General features: G+C 40.5%; 1 protein-coding gene across 1 annotated transcript in view; it reads right to left on the minus strand.

The window, feature by feature from the left end:
* Positions 1–4,625: 4,625 nt before the first annotated feature.
* Positions 4,626–15,839, minus strand: part of LOC128638699 (carnitine O-palmitoyltransferase 1, liver isoform) — a 525,225-nt gene continuing 514,011 nt past the window's right edge. The window contains exon 19 of the mRNA XM_053690821.1: positions 4,626–5,846. Coding sequence (XP_053546796.1) covers positions 5,769–5,846 — 78 coding nt within the window. The 3' untranslated portion in view covers positions 4,626–5,768. The remainder of the gene's footprint in view (positions 5,847–15,839) is intronic.

Below are 15,839 nucleotides of genomic sequence, written 5' to 3' on the forward strand. Positions count from 1 at the left end.
AAAGTCTGGCGACTCAAGAAATCCGCCTCCCAGTTCTCCACTCCCGGGATGTGGATTGCTGACAGGTGGCAAGAGTGAGACTCTGCCCAGCGAATTATCTTTGATACTTCCATCATTGCTAGGGAGCTTCTTGTCCCTCCCTGATGGTTGATGTAAGCTACAGTCGTGATGTTGTCCGACTGAAACCTGATGAACCCCCGAGTTGTTAATTGGGGCCAAGCCAGAAGGGCATTGAGAACTGCTCTCAATTCCAGAATGTTTATTGGAAGGAGACTCTCCTCCTGATTCCATAGTCCCTGAGCCTTCAGAGAATTCCAGACAGCGCCCCAACCTAGTAGGCTGGCGTCTGTTGTTACAATTGTCCAGTCTGGCCTGCTGAATGGCATCCCCCTGGACAGGTGTGGCCGATAAAGCCACCATAGAAGAGAATTTCTGGTCTCTTGATTCAGATTCAGAGTAGGGGACAAATCTGAGTAATCCCCATTCCACTGACTTAGCATGCACAATTGCAGCGGTCTGAGGTGTAGGCGTGCAAAAGGTACTATGTCCATTGCCGCTACCATTAAGCCGATCACCTCCATGCATTGAGCTACTGACGGGTGTTGAATGGAATGAAGGACACGGCATGCATTTTGAAGCTTTGTTAACCTGTCTTCTGTCAGGTAAATCTTCATTTCTACAGAATCTATAAGAGTCCCCAAGAATGGAACTCTTGTGAGAGGAAAAAGAGAACTCTTCTTTTCGTTCACTTTCCATCCATGCGACCTTAGAAATGCCAGAACTAACTCTGTATGAGACTTGGCAGTTTGAAAGCTTGAAGCTTGTATTAGAATGTCGTCTAGGTACGGAGCTACCGAAATCCCTCGCGGTCTTAGTACCGCCAGAAGGGCACCCAGAACCTTTGTGAAGATTCTTGGAGCCGTAGCCAATCCGAATGGAAGAGCTACAAACTGGTAGTGCCTGTCTAAGAAGGCAAACCTTAGATACCGGTGATGATCTTTGTGAATCGGTATGTGAAGGTAAGCATCTTTTAAATCCACTGTGGTCATGTACTGACCCTTTTGGATCATGGGTAAGATTGTCCGAATAGTTTCCATTTTGAACGATGGAACTCTTAGGAATTTGTTTAGAATCTTTAAATCTAAGATTGGCCTGAAAGTTCCCTCTTTTTTGGGAACCACAAACAGGTTTGAGTAGAACCCTTGTCCTTGTTCCGACTGCGGAACCGGATGGATCACTCCCATTAATAACAGATCTTGTACACAGCGTAGAAACGCTTCTTTCTTTATCTGGTTTGTTGACAACCTTGACAGATGAAATCTCCCTCTGGGGGAGATAATTTGAAGTCTAGAAGGTATCCCTGAGATATGATCTCTAGCGCCCAGGAATCCTGAACATCTCTTGCCCAGGCCTGGGCGAAGAGAGAAAGTCTGCCCCCCACTAGATCCGGTCCCGGATCGGGGGCTCTCGGTTCATGCTGTCTTTGGGGCAGCAGCAGGTTTCCTGGCCTGCTTGCTCTTGTTCCAGGACTGGTTAGGCTTCCAGCCTTGCCTGTAACGAGCAACAGCTCCCTCCTGTTTTGGTGCAGTGGAGGTTGATGCTGCTCCTGTTTTGAAATTCCGAAAGGGACGAAAATTAGACTGTCTAGCCTTAGCTTTGGCTTTGTCTTGAGGTAGGGCGTGGCCCTTACCTCCTGTAATGTCAGCGATAATTTCTTTCAAACCGGGCCCAAATAAAGACTGCCCCTTGAAAGGTATATTAAGTAATTTGGACTTAGAAGTAACATCAGCTGACCAGGATTTTAGCCACAGCGCCCTACGTGCCTGTATGGCGAATCCTGAGTTCTTAGCCGTAAGTTTGGTTAAATGTACTACGGCCTCCGAAATGAATGAATTAGCTAGTTTAAGGACTCTAAGCCTGTCCGTAATGTCGTCTAGCGTAGATGAACTAAGGTTCTCTTCCAGAGACTCAATCCAAAATGCTGCCGCAGCCGTAATCGGCGCGATACATGCAAGGGGTTGCAATATAAAACCTTGTTGAACAAACATTTTCTTAAGGTAACCCTCTAATTTTTTATCCATTGGATCTGAAAAAGCACAGCTATCCTCCACCGGGATAGTGGTACGCTTAGCTAAAGTAGAAACTGCTCCCTCCACCTTAGGGACCGTTTGCCATAAGTCCCGAGTGGTGGCGTCTATTGGAAACATCTTTCTAAATATTGGAGGGGGTGAGAACGGCACACCGGGTCTATCCCACTCCTTAGTAACAATTTCAGTTAGTCTCTTAGGTATAGGAAAAACGTCAGTACTCGCCGGTACCGCAAAGTATTTATCCAACCTACACAGTTTCTCTGGTATTGCAACGGTGTTACAATCATTGAGAGCTGCTAAGACCTCCCCTAGTAATACACGGAGGTTCTCCAATTTAAATTTAAAATTTGAAATATCTGAATCCAATCTGTTTGGATCAGAACCGTCACCCACAGAATGAAGCTCTCCGTCCTCATGCTCTGCAAGCTGTGACGCAGTATCAGACATGGCCCTAGTATTGTCAGCGCACTCTGTTCTCACCCCAGAGTGATCACGCTTGCCTCTTAGTTCTGGTAATTTAGACAAAACTTCAGTCATAACAGTAGCCATATCTTGTAATGTTATCTGTAATGGCCGCCCAGATGTACTAGGCGCCATAATATCACGCACCTCCCGGGCGGGAGATGCAGGTACTGCCGCGTGAGGCGAGTTAGTCGGCATAACTCTCCCCTCGCTGTTTGGTGAAATTTGTTCAAATTGTACAGATTGACTTTTATTTAAAGTAGCATCAATACAGTTAGTACATAAATTTCTATTGGGCTCCACCTTGGCATTGGAACAAATGACACAGATATCTTCCTCTGAGTCAGACATGTTTAACACACTAGCAATAAACTTGCAACTTGGTTATAATCTTTTTTAGCAAAAAACGTACTGTGCCTCAAAGAGGTACTAAACGATTAAATGACAGTTGAAATAATGAACTGAAAAACAGTTATAGCATCAAACTTTAAAACAACTTTTCCATTAGTAAAATAACAATAATTAAATTTGACATAAAAATTACAGAGCAACGTTTTTATTCACAGTCAATATAAAATTCTCACAGCTCTGCTGAGAGAATCTACCTCCCTCCAAAGAGGTTTGAAGACCCCTGAGATCTGTCAGAGATGAACCGGATCATGCAGGAAATATAAGAGTAACTGACTGGAATTTTTTGATGCGTAGCAAAGAGCGCCAAAAACGGCCCCTCCCCCTCACACACAGCAGTGAAGAGAAACGAAACTGTCACAATTAAAACCAAACAACTGCCAAGTGGAAAATAATGCCCAAATATTTATTCACTCAGTACCTCAGAAATGTAAACGATTCTACATTCCAGCAAAAATGTTTAACATGATAAATACTTATTAAAAGGATTAGTGACTTTTAACAGAGTAGTTCCGGTGAAATACCATCCCCAGAATACTGAAGTGTATACATACATGTCATTATAACGGTATGGCAGGATTTTCTCATCAATTCCATTCAGAAAATAAAAACTGCTACATACCTCAATGCAGATTCATCTGCCCGCTGTCCCCTGATCTGAAGCTTTTACCTCCCTCAGATGGCCGAGAACAGCAATATGATCTTAACTACTCCGGTTAAAATCATAGTAAAAAACTCTGGTAGATTCTTCCTCAAACTCTGCCAGAGAAGTAATAACACGCTCCGGTGCTATTGTAAAATAACAAACTTTTGATTGAAGTCATAAAAACTAAGTATAATCACCATAGTCCTCTCACACATCCTATCTAGTCGTTGGGTGCAAGAGAATGACTGGGACTGACGTAGAGGGGAGGAGCTATATGCAGCTCTGCTGGGTGAATCCTCTTGCATTTCCTGTTGGGGAGGAGTTATATCCCAGAAGTAATGATGACCCGTGGACTGATCACACATAACAGAAGAAAGAAGCATATTCTGCAGATATTTATTGGACTATTGCACAAAAAATGTCTTGTCCCCTTCTTTGGTGAGATTTGACTGTAGACTGCCATAATTTACAGCCCCCTATATTTATTCTGGGAACAAGCAACTCAGCTCTGATAATAAAGCCTTTGGCTATAACACGCAGGACTGGGTTTTTAGTAAATAAAAAAAATGCACCTGTTAAGTGATTTAAGTTTTAAGTGACTCTACTGCCACATCTGGTCATTATGCAATAAACAATGTGTCACTTCTATGTCTCTATACAACAAAATAATTTTCAGTGAGGCACAGAGAATTGGTACATTTAGCTACATGTGCATTACAGAAATAGCAAACAAAGAACATGGAAACAATGAAAATCGCAACCAAAAACAGGCACAGATAAATGTTTTATACAACTAAGTTATTCATAATAAATAATGACTCTGTACCCTTCCTGTAGCCTAAATGCATAGCTTTTAATTCTTAATGCACAAAGTTCCTTAGAACTTAAGATGCACCTGGATATTCAACAAGACATTCATTTTGAGATGTTTTGTAGTAAAATGTATTCATTTGCTTTCTACCATCAAAAAGAATGATTCACCAAAGTGGTTTAAATATACTCCACACAGAGTCTTCTGCTTAGCTATTTCAAGGTGATTGAGATTTATTTTGTTAAATCAATGAAGTGTAATATATGCTATGAAACTACACAATATTTTATGTTGTTTTTTTAAAGTCACCTGCAAACACCTAATGATGTATATACAGTTCTTAGGTGCATTCAAAGTACTACAGGGTAGCAATGTAATTTGGGAAGAGTAAACAGAGCATTGTAATATTTTAAGATTTAACTAAACCAATAAAAAAAATAATTACAATAAAAGTATCCGCTAACTAGAATCAAATTTTATAGAACAAAGCCAGAACATATTTTAAAGAATACTGGAGAAAACAAATATGAAATAAATGAAGCCAACATACAAATAGCAGCAAATAAAAACAAATAACTTTTTTTTAACAAACAGGATCCTGTTCCTTTACTAAAATGCATTACTCAGGCGCCTGTTAAAATTTGGCAAGTATTTAAAACCTGGGCTTTTTTTCATTGAGAGCACTAAAATCAAAATGTAACCAGGTAAGGCACCAGCTCACAAATAACTCTTACAATCACATCTTATATTAGGTTATTCTTGACTTAGCACTCAACACAATATTCATGAAGCATTTAAAATTATACCTCAGCCTCCTACCTAGTTGTGTAAACAATCTATGTTGGCACCCCTGAGGTCAGGGTTTCAGTGTTCTTTCTTTTATATTCTTTACAATTATGCTTTACAGAATCTATCATTTGAGTGTTTAAGAACAGCTACTGCCATTTTTCCTTAGTTTAAAAGGAACAAGGAATGTGCACAAATTCTGCATCTTGCATTAGAAGTTCACATTACAATTCTTTAAAAGGACAGTGCACATGTGCGTTTAGTCATATTATAGTCCCTGCATGTATGTGTTATTGTATATTATGTGCCTATGAACAAAATTAAGCTGGTTTAGTACTGACTTTCTGAATTTGTGATTGTACTACTATAGTAATGTATAAAACCTATTTGTTTGCGCATGTAAGGCAGTGCATTGGTATGCATTGAGTTCAGTACATATGCATTCTGGATGATAAACTACCAAATGGTCCCTTTAGGCTGCAATGATTTATTTGTTTTTCTTCCTTCTCCTTATGTAATCTACAGATGTTCTTTGTGTAGAGTTTTTTTGTAAGATGAAAACAGCCTATTTTGTATTAAGATTGAACAAGGCCAAAATATCCAGAAGAGCTCCCCGAATGTGTTTGCCAAATCGGTGAGAATCCTGTAGAAGACAATAGGAAATTGATGTTAACACAAAGACATTTTTTTTGCAGAGAAAATCAATGTAGTGTTTACATATTATTAAATTACACCAAAGTTTCATTAGGAAGTTTCACAATGGAAAGCTTTTCCGTCTACAAATAAGTTTAAAAACATAATAATAAAACATACGCCTAGATTTAGAGTTCTGCGTTAGGGTTAAAAAGCAGCGTTAAGGGGTCCTAACGCTGCTTTTTAACGCCCGCTGGTATTTAGAGTCAGGCAGGAAAGGGTCTACCGCTCACTTTCTTTCCGCAACTCGAGGCTACCGCAAATCCCCTTGCGTCAATTGCGTATCCTATCTTTTCTATGGGATTTGCCTAATGCTGGTATTACGAGTCTTGTAAGAAGTGAGCGGTAGAGCCTCTACCGACAAGACTCCAACCGCAAAAAAAAGTCAGTAGTTAAGAGGTTTATGGGTTAACGCCGGAACATAAAGCTCTTAAAGGGACAGTACACTGTAAAATTGTTTTTCCATTAATGTATTTTAAATGACTTGTTATACCAACTGCAGAGTATAAAATATTTGAGAAATTCCATTTTCATGCTTATTTGTGTATATGAAGTAGCTGATTTTTTGCTTTGAAACCACAGTCTATTACAATGGGTTGAACTTAAAGGTGATATCAGATCTCATTATGTTCTAAGTTTGTGTAAACAGACTTGCTTGCTTATCTTTTATTTGGCTGGAACACCAAAGCTCAATACATAGAGAGAACAATGGAAAATGATCATTTTATTACTTAACTATCCTGCATCCCACTGAGAGTGCAATCTCATCTGCTGGCTGTGTATACTTCGGCTATTCAATAGCCTATACTCCAGTATTAATTTGTTCAGTGTAGGTGGCGATACCACAGGCTAAATCAGCTATTTCAAATGCTGAAATAGTAGTAAAGGAGCTACTTGTAACCAATTTAATACACTCTAGCAGGTTAAAAGGATCATTGGGAATAATTTAAAGGGGAGATTTTTTTTGGGTGAACTGTCCCTTTAACTACTGTGCTATAAAGTACACTAACACCCATAAACTACCTATGAACCCCTAAACCGAGGCCCCCCCACATCGCAAACCCTATAATTAAATTTTTTAACCCCTAATCTTCTGACCGGACATCAACGCCACCTACATTATAGCTATGAACCCCTAATCCGCTGCCCCTAACATCGCAGACACCTATATTATATTTATTACCCCCTAATCTGCCCCCCCCAACGTCGCCGCCACCTACCTACACTTATTATCTTTGTCAAGACTGCTAAAGTGTACAAAGCCTACACTTAGGTGAAACGCGTAGATGTTTACTCAAGGGTAAAGAGAGAATACTCAATCTCTGAAAGCATTCCATCTGGTTTTGTGAGCCAGCATCGATACTCTGTGCAGAGTTTCTAACAAAGATTACGGACAGGACTTCATCACTTACAGAGGCTTAGAGCGGATTGATATATATTAAAAGTGGAAGTGGAGAAGAAACCGGTAGCCCCAGAAAATATCTAACACCTGGAGAGACCAAAGCGGTAAAGACTCACATTAAGAGCAACCGGGATAAGAATACACCAAAGAGGTCAGAGGTAAGATTGGAGGCTGACTGGTCCAAGGCTAGACCGCAGAGAAACTGTACGATCAGCGCCATAAATCGAACGGCAAGGGGACCGGTAAAGTATACCCACTAGTTATATCAATAACGTATTGAACTTTTATTGTTAAACGGCCTCAGAGCTCAAACCCGCTACACATCTTGCAAATATAATATCTGTGAACGTTTGCATATTATCTGGAAAGCAGATTGCACCAGCTCTTTTATTATTGTCTATATAAGTCTGAATGGGACATTGGTGGTGAAGCAGTTTGCAAGTTTCACTTGGATTTGCAACAATACATCGAAGTTATTACATTTAAGGTGGACTGTTACAATCTGATACAAATTGGAAGCTCTAGTATTTAAGGTGGATTGATACAATTTGGATTTGTCTCAGATGAACTGTATCTGATATGCGCATGGCCTAACCAGGGCTAATATTCTAAAGGTGGTTTTGAGTAATATGCAGAAGTGGTATTAACTTATATATCATAAAGAGTTGTGGTGGAGACGTCCTATCTTTACAGTTTTAATTTTTTAGATTATTGAAGTACACGTATTTTTTATTTTTTTTCTATTTTCCTATGGTAAATTGTTTATTATAGGTTTTATATAACAATAATAAATTGTATTTATTGACATCCAAGTCTCCCATCCTCTTTTACTTAAATTGATGTACACCCCTAGCAAATCTGTATTTAGATACAGACTAAGCGCTGTTTATTCCTCCTTTTTTTGTACATAAGTCTTGAGTAATTGTGAGATTATTCTTTTAAACAGCACACAGGGTTGCAAGTGAGGCGCTTCTTATCTCTCTTTGTATAGCCATAAAAAACTGCATTTTGCGTCCTCGCGAGCCTAGTTTGTCCGCGAAAATTTGGAAAATGAAGTCAAATGAAAAAATCTGAAACCCCAGGTAAGAGATAAAAAATAAACTTCTCCATACTGAAACTGATAGTCTGCAGAAAAGGGAAATATACATAGACCTGACTCTTGGCAAATATAAGCAAATTATATATTTAAAACTTTATAACATAAAGCGCCAAACATAGCTAAGAGTGTCTTAAAAAAATGATACATACTTACCGGAAGATACCCATCCACATATAGCAGATAGCCAAACCCGTACTGAAAAATATCAGCAAAGGTAATGGTAAAAGAGTATATCGTCGATCTGAAAAGGGAGGTAAGGAATTAATCCCTGCGACCGATTACAGAGAGCCTTTGAAAGGATTTCCCATGGGTGAAACCACTTAATTAACAGGCAATACTCCCTTCACATCCCTCTGACAAACAATGTACTCAGAGGAATTGGGCTTCAAAATGCTTAGAAGCGCCTTTAACAGAAGAAAATCAAGCACATCTTGCTTCACCACCTCCACAGTGTGGCAACGTTTGTAAAACTGAGGTATGTGTGTGGTGGGAGGTGTATTTATAGGCATTTTGAGGTTTGGGAAACTTTGCCCCCTCATGGTAGGAATGTTTATCCCATACATCAGTAGCATGGACTCTTGCCACTTACATGAAAGAAAACTAAATTTACTCTTACCTGATAAATTAATTTCTTTCATGGTGGTAAGAAACCACAAACCCGTCCATTTCATTTTTTTTACGTTATTAATAGTTTCTGGCAGCAGTTTTTGTAAGCACCTCATTTCCCCTACTTTGTCCTTTCTGTGGGTATAAGCAGCAGCCAGAGAAAGAGATGGAGCCTGAAACAAAATATTGTCCAAATAAGGAACAATGGAGATCCCTTAATTGTTGAGAAACGCAAATCTTAGAAACTAGTAATGGCCCCTGTGAATTGGGATGTGTAGATAAGCATCCTTTAAGTCTATGGTTGTCATAAATTGGCCTTTCTGAATCAGAGGAAATATTGTATGGATAATATCCATTATGAAGGAAGTAAACAAACAATTTGTTCAGAGTCTTTAAGTCCAGGATAGGTCATTAGGTGCCCTCCTTCTTTGGGAAAATGAATAGGTTGGAGTAGGAACCCTGTCCCTGTTGAGATATTGGCTTTGTTTGAATCACTTCCATTTCCTCTAAATCCTGAACAAATTGGACAAAAGGCAGCTGCCTTTACAAGATCTTTTGGAACGTGAGACAGATTAATCCATTCCCAAGGAGGTCTGGTCTGAAAACCTAGATGATAACCCTGGGATATGATGTTGCTAACCCAGGGATCCTGAACTGAGTGAGACCAGGACTTCTGAAGCTGAATCAATCTGCTCCCCTACCAGAATATATTCTGGACAAAGGGCTGTCCATTCATGCAGATTTCTGTTTGTAATTGGACTTTTTGGTCTGTCTGTTCTTGTTTTGTAGGTGTCAGACTTTTGGTTGGTAGAGGACTTTTGATATTTAGGGGAGCAAAAGGAACGAAAACGATTTCCTTGTCTGTACTTCCCTTTAGATTTCTTATCCTGAGGGAGAAAGGCTACTTTTCCTCCAGTAACCATCTTTTTTTTTTTAATAGTTTTTATAAGGGTTCAATTAAAGGATTCCAAAACTTTTGTTTTTGTTGCATCAACTGACCATCAATATCATATCCTACACGTTTTTATATCATCACATATCTATTTATACTGTCCAACGAAGTTTCTGAACATTATAAAAGCTCAGCTTTATTTTCTGTGATGACGTCATATTATCAAACCCTCAAAAATGGGCTGTGCACTATACAGATAACTTTCCAATACTATTCTGAATTCATGCATCTCATTAAACGGCCATGTCGTCACAATGCGCATTTCTATTTGCCGTTCCGCGCATGCGCATATCCGATACAGGAATAACGCAAGCGCTTTGAACAGGACAATCTATTACATAGTTTGTCCTGTTCTCGCTGAATACGGCTTGTTAGCAATAGAAACTGTATACTGTTTCACTGCTCCTTATCTCTGCAGGTTTAGTTGCAGTGACGTATGATATGACGAGTAGGGGGTTTCGCACATGCGCATATCGGCAAGAATCCACCATCTTGATAACCTGGGTTATCGCTCTCGATTTGAGGATGATAAGTTATTGGCCGTTGGTGGGTTTGGAATTCAATACATTTTTGGAATCTGATTTCTCATAATGGGCAAACATAAGCAACGCAATGTAAATTACAGAACAATAGCAATATATTTATATGGCAATTAGAGATTACTTTTTTCTGGGTTTAGTGTCCCTTTAAAGGCATACAAACAATAAATGTCAATAAACAATAGACAACCGTCAAAATTATTTAAATGTCTATAGCCAAAAAGAAAAAAAGTCAGGATAGATGTACAATACATAATTATATGGCAAATTAATTTAGTGTGCACATTGTTTGCCTCTCCAATTGTAAACCCATTAAATGGCTCATGAGGCCACTCTTGGACCTCTCCGTAGAATATATAAAGCTTTAGCTGGTAATATGAAACAGGAGGGGACCATTCTTAGGTCCCATATGGTGACCCTATTTTTTCTTGATATATGATATTCCCCTGGTGAATGTTAGAAATATAAGATGTGAATTTACACCCCTGATAATACGATGTGGCCACTTATGGGTCACCTAATCTAAAGAAATAGCTAAACGGGGTAAAATGGGGAAGTGGGACTGTAGGAGCACAACGTGTAAGCTTCTCAAACCTCTAGTTTATTGAGTTTTTAAATTTCCACCATCCACTTTAGTGTTACAAGAACCTTAAATAAATAAATTGGGAGACATGCTAGAAGAACCCCTAGTGGACCTGGTCTGAAAGTTGGATGTTAGCCATAGTGAAGTATTATAAACTGAAAACATAACCGAGGAGGATGTAGAGGGATGTTTAAGTATATAGGGGTATAAAGTGTTAATTTTTTTTATACTTTTATTTATAACGTCATTCTAATTACTAGTGGGAATATCACTCCTGGCCAGCAGGAGGAGACCAAGAGCACCACAGCAAAGTGTCACTTCCATACCCATAATCCCCAGTCATTTGACCAAAGGGAAATGGAAAAGGAATAACACAAAGGTGTAGAGGTGCCTGAGGTTTAGTCAAAAATAACTGTCTTAATAAAGGGTGGGGTCTTGGACTCTCCATATTGGGAAAGAAAGAAATTTATCAGGTAAGCATACATTTTGTTTTTTTCCTAAGATATGGAGAATCCACTACGTCATTCAATTACTAGTGGGAACCAATATCCAAGCTAGAGGATACAGAATGAACAGGGAGGGAGAACAAGACAGGCAGACCTAAATAGAAGGCACCACTGTTTGAAGAACCTTTCTCCCAAAGTATCAAATTTGGAAAAAGTACGCAAAGAGGACCAAGTTCAGCCTTGAAAGCCCAAGAAGAGGAGACAACCCTAGTGGAATGAGCTGTAATTCTCTCAGGAAGCTGCTATCTCATAAGCAAAACCAATCATACTTCTCAACCAGAGGGAAAGAGAAGTAGAAGTAGCCTTCTGACCCTTACGCTCTTTATGAAAAACAAACAAACTGGGCAGAAGACTGGCGATAATCCTTAGTCGCCTGTAGGTAGAATTTTAGAGTACACACAACATCCAAATTGTGCAACAGATGTTCCTTATTAATCTTTGATGTTAGGATTCATGCACAGTGATGGAAATGATGTATGTTCTTTGAATAAATAAAGATTTTTTTTTTAAAAAAAGGAGGATTGGGACAGAGAGAAGGAACAACAATTTCCTGGTTAATATTTCTATCCGAAACCACTTTCGGAAGAAAACCCAAACAGTACGAAGAACCGCCTTATCTGCATGAAAGATAAGGTAAGGCGAATCATCACACTGCAAAGCCGAGAGTTCCGAAACTCTCTGAGCAGAAGAGATAGCAATAAGAAACAAAACCTTCCAAAATAACTTAATATCTATAGAATGCATTGGCTCAAACTGAGTCTGCTGCAAAACTTTAAGAACAAGGTTAAGGCTCCAAGGAGGCGCAACAGGTTTAACAAGCCTGATTCTGACCAGGGCCTGACAAAATGATTGAACATCTGGCACATCTGCTAGACGCTTATGTAAAAGAATAGATAAAGCAGAAATCTGACCTTTCAGTGAACTGAATGAATGACAACCCTTTCTCCAGACCTTCCTGGAGAAAGGACAAAATCTTAGGAATCCTAACCCTACTCCAAGAGTAGCCTTTGGATTCACACCAATAAAGGTATTTACACCATATCTTATGGTAAATTTTAAGAGTAACAAGCTTGCGAACCTGTAGCATAGTCTCAATGACCGACTCAGAAAACCAACGCTTAGGCAGAACTAAGCGTTCAATCTCCAAGCAGTCAGCTTCCGAGAAACGAAATGTGGAAGGAGGAAAGGACCCTGAGTTAGAAGGTCCTTCCTCAGAGGCAACCTCCAAGGTGGCAGAGATGACATCTTCACTAGATCTGCATACCAGATCCTGTGAGGCCATGCAGGAGCTATTAGAATTACTGACGCTCTCTCCTGATTGATACGAGCAATGGATTTGTGGAAGGAGCGCAAACTGAGGAAACGGGTATGCTAGACTGAAAACCCAAAGAACCGCTAGAGCATCTATCAGAGCGGCCTGAGGATCTCTTGACCTTGAACCCTACCTTGGAAGCTTAGTGTTCTGCCGAGATGCCATCAGATCAAACTCCGGTCCCCCCCACTTGAGGGGTTAACCTGTAGAACACCTCCGGATGGAGAGGCCACTCCCGGGATGAAATGTCTGTCTGCTCAGGTAATCCGCTTCCCAGGTGTCCACTCCTGAAATGTGGATGGCAGAAAGACAACAATTGTGAGCTTCCCCCCACTGAATAATCCAAGCCACCTCCTTCATTGCTAAGGAACTCCGAGTTCCTCCCTGGTGGTTGATGTAAGCCACTGAGGTGATGTCGTCCGACTGGAACCTGATAAACTGGGCTAAGGACAATTGAGGCCAAGCTATCAGAGCATTGTTAATCGCTCTCAGCTCCAAGATGTTTATTGGGAGAGCAGACTCCCCTCTGAGTTCATAGTCCCTGAGCCTTTAACGAGTCCCAGACTGCTCCCCAGCCACCATGGGAGCAAGCCACCATGGGAGAGAGTCTCTTATCGACTGGTCTAGATCTATCCTCTGAGACAGACCTGAATGGCCTCCGTTCCATTGTCTGAGCATGCATAACTGCGGAGCTCTCAAATGGAATCAAGCAAAGGGAATGATGTCCATAGAAGCGACCATCAGACCAATTACCTCCATACATTGAGCTACTGATGGCAGAACAGTAGACTGAAGAGAGAGGCAAGAATCTTGGATTTTCTGACCTCCGTCAGAAAAATTTTCATAGATAGGGAATCTATTATGGTTCCTAAGTAAACCACCCTTGTAGCTGGAACAAGGGAACTCTTCTCCAAATTCACTTTCCATCTGTGGGAACGTGGAAAAGACAACAAGATCTCTGTATGAGAGTTTGCTTGTTGAAAAGATGGCGCCTGAACCAATATGTCGTCCAGGTAGGGCGCCATTGCAATTCCCCGACACCTGATCACTGACTGACCAAGAGAGCCCCCAGTACCTTTGAGAAAATTCTAGGAGCTGTGGCAAGGCCAAACGGAAGAGCCACAAACTGAAAGTGTTTGTCTATATAGGCGAATCTCAGTAACTTGTGATGATCCCTGTGGATGGGAACATGAAGATATGTGTTCTTCAGGTCTATGGTTGTCATGAACTGACCCTCTTGGACCAAAGGAAGAATAGAAGAAAATGGTTTCCATTTTGAAGGACGGTACTCTGAGAAATTGTTGAGACACTTTAGGTCTAAAATGGGTCGAAAGGTTCCCTCGTATTTGGGAACCACAAACGGATTTGAATAGAATCCTAGACCCTGTTCCCTTACTGGAACTGGAACAATCACTCCCAAGGAGGAAAGGTCCTGAACGCAGTTCAAGAATGCCTCTCTTTTTAACTGGTCTGCAGATAATCTTGAGAGGTGGAATCTGCCTCTGGGAGGGAAAGTTTTGAATTCTATTTTGTAACCCTCAGATACTATGTCACCAGACCAAGGATCTGGGACATCTCGTCTCCACGCTTGACAAAACAGGGAAAGCCTGCCCCGCACTTGATCTGATCATGGACCGGGGGCCGACCCTTCATGGTGACTTAGACTCAGCTGAGGTGAAGCCAGACATCTTGGCTCCCAGTCTAATAACTTGCATGTTAGCATCAGAAATAAAGTGTTGGCTAGTTTGAGAGCCTTAATCCTATCTTGTATCTCCTCCAACGGAGTTTCAACTAAAATAGATTCAGACAAGGCGTTGCACCAATGAGATGCCGCACTTGCTACTGTGGCAATACAAACTGCAGGTTGAAATTGAAAACCTTGATGAACATACATCATCTTCAAATAAGTTTCCAGCTTTTGTCCATGGGATCCTTAAAGGAGCAACTATCCTCTATAGGGATCGCAGTTCTCTTAACCAGAGTAGAAATAGCTCCTTCTACTTTAGGCACTGTGCACCAAGAATCTTTAATGGAGTCAGCAACAGGAAACATCTTTTTAAATACAGGAGACGGGGAGAAAGGAATCCCTGGCTTCTCCCATTCCTGTGAAATAATCTCTGTCACATGGTCTGGGACAGAAAAAAACTTCCACAGAGGAAGGAACATCATAGTATGTATTAAGTTTACTAGACTTCTTAGGGTTGACAACGACAGCAGTATCGGAATCGTCCAAAGTAGCCAATAACTCCTTTAACAGTACACAAAGGTGTTCAAGCTTAAACCTGAAGTTTATTTCTTCAGTTTCAGATGAAGGAATAATACTGTACGAATCTGAGATTTTACCCTCAGAGGCTACCGACGTATCCTCCTCATCCGACTTATGAGGAAGGGCAACCTGCGTAGCAGTAGGTGGAACAGAAACCTTAGTATCTGAATATCTCATTTTCCTCTTGCGTTTTCCCAGCATAGGAAAAGCAGATAATGCCGCAGATACCACAGAAGATACCTGGGCAGCAAAATCTGCAGGCAAATAAACTCCAGGAGGCTGAGAGGAACTGCAGGGCACTGTATGTGAAGCCAGAGGCTTGGGACGTTTGAGGAGAAAGCTGTGCCATTGCCTGAACAGCATCATCCTGAGAGACATTGGGTTCAGAGGGCAACAATTTATCTTTAAATTGAAAGTGTTCTAGCTAAGCATGCAGCACAGAATTGCATAGGCAAAACAATTTGTGCATCAAGGCATAACATTTGTCAAAAGACACAGAGTCTTGGTCCATGTCCATAATACTAAATAAAAAATTCCCCAAATTCTAGAATTTTTTTAAATACACTGTCACTTTAAGAATTTTTAATACCACAGCCGCTTAACCTTATGCAAAAATTCTTTAAAATATTAAACCAATCAGGCCCCCTACACCTCAGACAGGCTGAGGTGCCTTACCGT

The sequence above is a fragment of the Bombina bombina genome, chromosome 8 (genome assembly GCF_027579735.1).
Source record: "Bombina bombina isolate aBomBom1 chromosome 8, aBomBom1.pri, whole genome shotgun sequence".
Taxonomy (NCBI): domain Eukaryota; kingdom Metazoa; phylum Chordata; class Amphibia; order Anura; family Bombinatoridae; genus Bombina; species Bombina bombina.